The sequence below is a fragment of the Juglans regia genome, chromosome 5, assembly GCF_001411555.2.
Source record: "Juglans regia cultivar Chandler chromosome 5, Walnut 2.0, whole genome shotgun sequence".
In the NCBI taxonomy this organism is placed as follows: domain Eukaryota; kingdom Viridiplantae; phylum Streptophyta; class Magnoliopsida; order Fagales; family Juglandaceae; genus Juglans; species Juglans regia.
Window position 1 is genome coordinate 8,672,887 of NC_049905.1, and position 8,299 is coordinate 8,681,185.

The following is an 8,299-nucleotide window of genomic DNA, read 5'->3' on the forward strand; positions in this document are numbered from 1 at the left end:
AAATTGAGCGTGTTATGTCGTTGCAACAGAATCGCGGTAGGTGAGGGAAAAAGAAGAAATAAATTTTACCAGTATTTGTAGCTAATTTTCATATCTAATTTTAATATTTTATAAGACATTGTTACTTGTTAATTGATGATATGTAATATGATACAATTTGTATGTTTTTAAATTTTATGAAATTAGTATTTCCAATCTGTACGTTCGAACGTAAATTTAAATCGTTCGAACTTTGGTTCACATTCGAACCAACGTTCGAACGTGAATACATAAAATTGGATAGTAACATTCGAATGTAGGCCTATACGTTCGAACGTACTCACGCTCAAACGAACAAACCGTTCGAACGATTAACGTTCGAACAAAGCTTCGAACGTGCGACTTGCATTCGAACGCTCATTCGTTTACACTTGAAATAATGTTTGAACGTTACACCCATTAACGTTCGAACGAAAATTCAAACGTTTATTACAATGAACTTTCAGACGCATAAACGTTTGAACGTAAATATGATTGGTTCAAACTTTAATCAACGAATGTCAAATTCTCTCATTCGAACGCCAATCAGTCGGGTTGCCGTTCGAACGTTAAATTTGACGTTCTAACATTACTTTCTGTGACAGTTCTCAACTGCCACAAAAAGGTAACATTCAAACGTTCAACCAAACGGAACACCTCCAACCATCGTGATGGTTCAACAGTAAACTGTCACCAATTGTTTTCTGTGATGCACATTAGGTGACAGTCGTGGTGACGGTTTCAAATCGTCACCAAATATCTTTAGTGACGTTTTCACAATTTTTGGTGACGGTTTCCTTTGTCACAAAAGATAAATTTTGTTGTAGATCAATTGTTCCTATATATATATATATACACACACTTGGATATGTTATTTTATGTTACTAGCAATTCTCTTGATTCTTCTTCAAATAGGTACCACGAATATACAAATTTTATTATCTACAAAATTTAGTGAGTGCATGGCACTTATAAATCTTTCCATGGATTTCTTCTTTGGCCTCTTTCACCAGTCAAACTGCCTATGGTACCAATTCATGAGGCACCTACGGCAACGACAGGACCCGAATCCATTAGTATGGAATATTTTAAATATTCTTTTCCAAAATTTTAATAGATCAAGATTTTATTAAAACTTCTCAAATTATTTTAGTTTTATAAAAATCTATGTTTAATTTTTAACTAGACTTTTCGAAAAGTCTTGTATTTTTTGTCTAAATTACTAGAGTTGTGGTTATTTCTCTTTTGAATTAGAGTTACTCTACATACAATCCCTATTTAGTCCCCAAATAGGGACTGTTCATGCAAGCCCATATAGTTATGTTTAAAAAAATTTTAAAATTACAATAATATCACTTTTAAAATGATGATTTTTTCTTTTTTACCCCCATTCATCAATGAGACTATGCACGTAGTCACTCATTCAGGACTACAAATATAATTTCTTGTTGGGGAGATAGGGAGGGTATTTGAGATTTTGCAAGATTTTGAGGTATTAAGGGTTATTTTAAAATAATAAGAGAGAATGGTTTCACTACAATAGATTTTGGCTTTTGTGATGGACGAAACCATCACAAAAAATAAGTAAACTGTCACAAATACTTTTTTGTGACGGTTTGAGACCGTCACCACAGTCGACACCTAAAAGGCGTCACAGAAAGCTTTGTGTCAGTTTGGTTTACTGTTCAATCGTCACAAAAAGATTTTTTGTGACGGTTTGAAGTCTTATGTGTGATATAACGTTCGAACGTGATACTTTTATGACAATTAAAATCCATTACAGAAAGTAATGTTCGCATGTAAGAACTAACGTTTGAACATTAACCCAACTGATTTACATTCAAACGTAAAAAACTAGACGTTTGTTGTTTTTGCTTCACATGATTAATATTTATGTTCAAACATAACAACATTGTTACGTCCAAACGTTTGCTCGGATACATTTGAATGTAGCATTCAGATGTTAATGGAGAAGCTTTCGAACGTATCTATTCTAATCATTCGAACTTTTAGATCGTTTATGCATGGAAAAGTTCGAACATAGTGACTTACGTTCAAATGTTTTGTTGGAATTCAGTGGTATTATGTTCGAACGTTTGTTCTTTACATTCGAACGTTCTGATCAGAAATAGTAATTGCATAAAATTAAAAAACATATAAATTGTATCATATTACACCATAAATATAACAACTAATATTGTCTTATAGAGTTTCAAAAATAGACAATAAAAGTTTTATAAATAATTTTAAAACTTTTTTAGCAATTGGAGAGAGTTTTTTTTTTAAAATATAATTTGGAGAGATAGATATATCATATGGGAATATTATATATGACATCTAACTTTGTTCATATTATAAGATTTTCGAATAGAATAGATTTTTTTTAGAGTACTTAATGTTATGTTAATCTATTTATATTGGATTATCGAATAAGATCTTAATTTTAAAAAAATTAAGTTTTACATTGATCTCTCTATGTTTCTCTCTGACACACCCGCCTATCGCGCACACACCCATGCAGACCAACACAACCCATGCGCACACACACCCACACCCTGCACCACACACAAACACACACCCACACCCCTACATACACACACACACATCCACCACTCGCCACACACCCACACCCCACACACATGCACACACCTACTCACACGTCCACCACATGCACATACCCACACACCCATACAGCCATGCACACACCCTCGATTCCCTCCACCCCATACATAAGGATAAAAATTCTATTTATCAATCAATGTGGATAACACACTTACTAAAATGTTTATATGTCATAATTTGATTTGGAGGAGGAATTTTAAAATTTGAATCTTACAAATAAAATTTTATTATATAAGTAATGTGGATGATGTACTCTACATACTAGTTTAAGAATATAATAACTCCACACAAGAATGCCTATTCACTTTGCAACTTAAACTAAGAGTTGTAATGAACTTTAGAAACTGAGTACTACTATTCTAAGGCTTTTACACCACATAATATATATATATATATAGCATAATTATATTTGAAAGATAAATTTTAAAATTTGAATCTTACAAATCAAATTACTTACCATTTAAGTGATGTAAATTGTGTACTTTACACACCGACTTGATAATAGAATAATGCTTAGATACTACTAGATTAATGTTAGCAATCAAATCATGAGCAGTTGGTGTTACGTCGCCTTAAAATACTAAGGGCTGAATATTAAAAAGTTGAGTTATTCTATTCTCAAGTAGGCACAACAAGAAATTAGACTTTTTCCAATGCTCAAAATCGTCCCAAATACCCTTATTAATCATTGCAATTGATTATTTACGACGATTTTTAATTCGTTGCATGTTTGACAAAATTAAAGTGCCTTTTTTATTAGTTTTAGCGATGGAAAAAAATCATCACAAGAAATTACTATTTGCAATGATTTTTGTCCGCCGCAATTGTCCAAAAAATCGACGGAAATGGCCTTTCCGTTTACCATTAAATCGTTGCGAAAAGTCAATTGTGGCAATAGATATCGTCTCAAAAAGTGTTAAAATCGCCAAAATAGGCTTTATTTTTCCCAGCGATTTCAGTTATCGTTGCAATAATTCATTTCAAGTGGGGTAATTGTCGTGAAAAACAGCATTTGATAAAGTTTATACAACAAAATTATTGGCGGCGACCTTTACTCGCCGCAAATGCTATTTCATAAACAAAAAAAAAATGCACAAAACATAATACATAAAAAATATAATACACTTCCAAATTATATTGAGTATGAAATTTCTGGATGGCCACACAAAGCTCAAGCTAATTTCAATTTAACATTTATATCAAACAATAAATAAGAACTACTAAATAAAAAAAATACGCAAACAAGAAAGAGAGTGAAAGGGAGAATAAAAAGTACCTTGATTTAATATCCATAGCACTGATTTGCCACTGCAAGCCTGCAATGTGCCTGTAGTAATACCCTCAATTAGAGTTAGGCAACTTCTTATAGCTCCACGGAAAAGGTAGCATTCTTGGAAGATGTAAATGTCACCTTTAGAGAAAAGTACTGACATCAAGCAAAAGTAAGAACTTTCAGCCTGTGAGCTGCCAAACACAAGCTAGTAATTTAAGTTAAAGTCTAATGTACAAGCAACCAATTAACTAACTAACTAACAAACTGACTAACTAAGTACAATATATTTCCTTTCAAAACAAAAAAACTAAGTACTATATATATATATATATATATATATATATATATAACATGACAAAACTCACGCCCCACAGACATGTTAATTAAGAAAGACCAATTAATTATTTGTTTAGTCTAATGTGTCAATTCTTATATATGTCAGGCCTATATACTTAATTGGAAATGACTTCATCCACCCACCTGCACGAAGGAACAAGAAAACCTCACTGCCAAGAAATACACAATTCCTTCTATTAGAGTTAGATAAATTTAATCTTATTATTTTTCCCGCTATTTTGTCAAGTTGTATATAAAGGCACACATGTAATACTTTCATCTCAGAATATAGAATATACAAGGATATTTTCTCTCTTCTCTATTCTTTACATGGTATCAGAAGTATTTTCTTTCCCCACCCTACGAACATGAGTACTTCGTCTGTTTCCTCTGATTCTCCTCCTACCTCTGAAGATCCCTACATATCCTAAGCAAATATGATTTTCAAAACATATCCACCCCTTCCTTATATACTTCCATAACCTCACTCCATACCCCCCTCTCACTTCGTTGGAACACCATCTGCCCCATGCAACGCCATATCTCGCGTCTATAGTTTCCTTTCACAATGCTCCCCCCTCCCGATGATATATCCAAAGTCATTTCCCCAATAGTGCTTTATTAAAGGTTCTCAAGTTGCAAACACCCAGCCCACCATTCACAATTGGGGCACATACTGTCTTCCAACTAACTAGGTGGAATTTCTTCTCCTCCCCTTGGCCTCCCCATAAGAATGCCCTAAAAAGTTTTTCAATCTTATTCGCCACCCCTGCAGGCATAGGAAAAAGAGATAAGATATACGTGGGTAGGTTAGTGAGTGTGCTCTTGGTAATAGTAAGACGCCCCCTTTTGATAAATACACCCTTTTCCATCCCGCCAACCTTTTCTCTATCTTCTCCACCACCCCATCCCAAATAGCTCTACTCATGAAAGATGCTCCTAACGGAAGGCCCAAATATTTCATTGGAAAAGAGGACGCCCTGCAATCCAAAAGACTTGCTAGACTGCGGATATTAGGAACCTCACTCACGACCGGTACCATCTCAGATTTGCTAAGGTTCACCTTAAGCCCTGACACTGCTTCGAAACAAAGTAATAATTCTCTTAGAGTTTGGACCTGACCGCTATCCGTTTGACTAAATACCATAGTGTCATCTACAAAAAGAAGATGTGAGATGATAAATGGGCCACCAGAGCCATTTCCCACCTTAAAACCCGATAAAAAACCCCCATCAATAGTAGCTTGCACCATCCTACTCAATGCCTCCATAACGATTACAAATAGAAGAGAAGATAACGGATCTCCCGGACACAAACCCCTCAAGCTATAAAAAAAAAATCAGCAGGAGTGCCATTAACAAAAACTTAGAATCGGGCAGTTGAAATACAATGACTCATCCAAGAAAACCACCTATTTCCAAAGCCACACCTCTCAAGCAAGTACAAGAGGAATTCTCAATTCACATGATCATAAGCCTTCTCCATGTCCAGCTTGTAGAGAATACCTGTGTTTCTCCATGTCTAGCTTGCAGACAACCATGACCGCATTGTCATTTGAATATTTCGGTATGCATACTGGATAAGGGCATTTGACCGTACATGAAACAGCACATGACTTGAGTCTTGAACTAAATATATTGTAGTGGATTGTGTTCTCATAATATCTGCTTTATAAAATTAATGTTGCTTGTTAAAATCCAGTTGAACACAAGTTAGTTCATGTTCTGGTGTATAACTGGATTGTAATCTGAAATAATTCTTCTGTAGATTGCATCTGAGATCAGCCCGTACAGTCGAGGAAGGGAAAACACTACTGGGGGCGTCTCCCTAATGATTGGTTATCTCGGGTATCATATTTTAGGCTCATATCCTCTCATTATTAGGACAGTAATCTCTATAATTAAAAATCTCTTTGGCATTAGCTATTAATTTATACGTTATCATTCTTTTACTCTGTTATTATAATTCAAATTTTCTATGATAATCAATAAAGTCTTACTTATAAAAAAACAATTTCTATGAGAATGCCCCTTTATTGTACACCTTATGCATTGATGCTTGACTTCTTAGACATTGGGATATTGAAACACCTAGAGTCCTAGAGTGTGATTGTATAAATGCCAATAAGACTGCCCAATAAAATATAGAGTAATGCTAAATACATGCCTAGGGTATGCAAGCCTTGCACGGGGCCTTTGGAAAAAAGTTGGACCTACGTACCATGAAAAAATGGGTTTTTTTCATATGGCTCCCATTTTTTTTCAAATGGTATGCATGGGCTTGTATACCTTAGGCTTGCACAAATCATTTTCTTAAATTATATTAGTAATATATAGTTAGCTGTCAATTACTGCAATCGCATACAATTGTCCCGGTGCTTCATTTCATATCACCCTCATATCAACTTGATTGAAGTGATTGACATTTATATTCTGATTGTTTTGTGGTTAGCCTTGGGACTTACCTTCTAAATGATTAAACTGGGTTATGGAGGGGTGTCTATTTGTTTTCTGTAAATTCATATGCTGATATATGTGGTTAACAGGTTTGATGGATTTACGAGCACATTCCAAGATAAAATTTTTAAAGGCTATGATATGGATATACACAACCAAATATTCTACACAACATTATGTTCTTGTATTCTTAGCTTTACAGGCAAGTTCCTTATTGTTCTTTCAATCTTATTACTTCTTGAAGACTCGTTCCACTTCTTTAAGACTGGTAAAATTTTGGTTATCTGAGGACATATGATGGGGAAATGGGGCTGCATGCAAAAGCATTATGGATGGGCTGAGTTACAATTTTTATTTCTTTGCTGTGTTTGAATGCATTAAGAATAATATATTATTAGCATGCGTGTTCTATGGGTTCAAGATTAACTCCACCACGATCTTCAACAAGAGATTAGTGTTAGTTTAGTGGAATTCTCAAGATAGGATTTATCTCTTCACAAGTAAGGATTCAAAACTTTTACTACCGTTGAGCTTTGCTAGCTTCATGTTCTCGTTTACTGATATAAAAAACCTTTGCTAGCTTGTTTAAGTGCCATTTTTATGCGTAATTACACAGGTCTTTATTCGGAGCATGACCTGTCTCACAAGTTCAGCAATGATGTCACGACACTTTGAGACACTTCTATGCTAGTTTTTCTTCTGTGCATTTTGTCTTGTACTACCAATTTTTTTCCTTGTGCATTTTGGTGGTTAGTGATTGATCTTTTTCGATGTTCATCTTTTTAATTTAGGTCTTATATTACAAGGACATCTACTTCCAGCTATAGATTTTGTTTATCGCCATAATGATTGTTTCTTTGACATCACATTGCTTTCCACTGTAAGCGACCTTTATCTTCCAGTTACTGCCATTTCCTTTTCAAACAGCTTTTTAGTCACTATATGCCCCATTTGTTGCAGGTTGCAACCGTGAGTCAATTTTTCATTTCCTACACAATTCGTAATTTTGGGGCCCTGACGTTCGCCACCATTATGCCTCAAAAACTACTGTTCTGACGGATGTTATCTTCTCGATCTTTCTTTGGTGATGAAGTTGATGAGTATCATGCTGTCATGCATCTGGTTCTTCCATCCCCTTAGCTGGGAACAGTGTATTGGAGCTGTAAGCATCAACATGAATTTCTTCACTCATTCGTTTATTTTTCATATTTTTGGAGTCCAACAACACTAACATTTGATATGTTGATCAGGTTATTGTCTTTGGTTACCTCTATGCAAAAAGCTACTTGAGAAAAGCACCTCAAAGATCTTCACCTTCAGAAGCTACAGAAAATGGAGCTTCTAGGCCGGGCCGGTGTAGTAATCGACGATGAGTACTGTCAGTCTTACGGCTACTATGAGATATGACACTCAACTCGGTCTCTAACTTTAATTTTAATTATAAAGCTGCATATTGGACACCAAAATGGATAACTTAAAACCCGGATCATCGCATGCACCCAAAATTATATTCTGAGTTGAAAGGATCCTACGCGGCCTCTCATTTGGATTATTTATTTATTTAATTGCTTTTTTCTTTAATAGGAATTACTGA

General features: G+C 34.8%; 1 protein-coding gene across 1 annotated transcript; it reads left to right on the plus strand.

Moving 5' to 3' along the window:
- Window positions 1-5,638: 5,638 nt before the first annotated feature.
- On the plus strand, window positions 5,639-8,078 carry LOC109021963 (UDP-galactose/UDP-glucose transporter 5-like). The gene is made up of 7 exons (XM_019004718.1): window positions 5,639-5,689; window positions 6,017-6,096; window positions 6,795-6,907; window positions 7,497-7,585; window positions 7,666-7,750; window positions 7,797-7,867; window positions 7,956-8,078. Exons 1-7 carry the CDS (start codon window positions 5,639-5,641, stop codon window positions 8,076-8,078), a joined length of 612 nt encoding a protein of 203 aa, XP_018860263.1.
- Window positions 8,079-8,299: the final 221 nt, after the last annotated feature.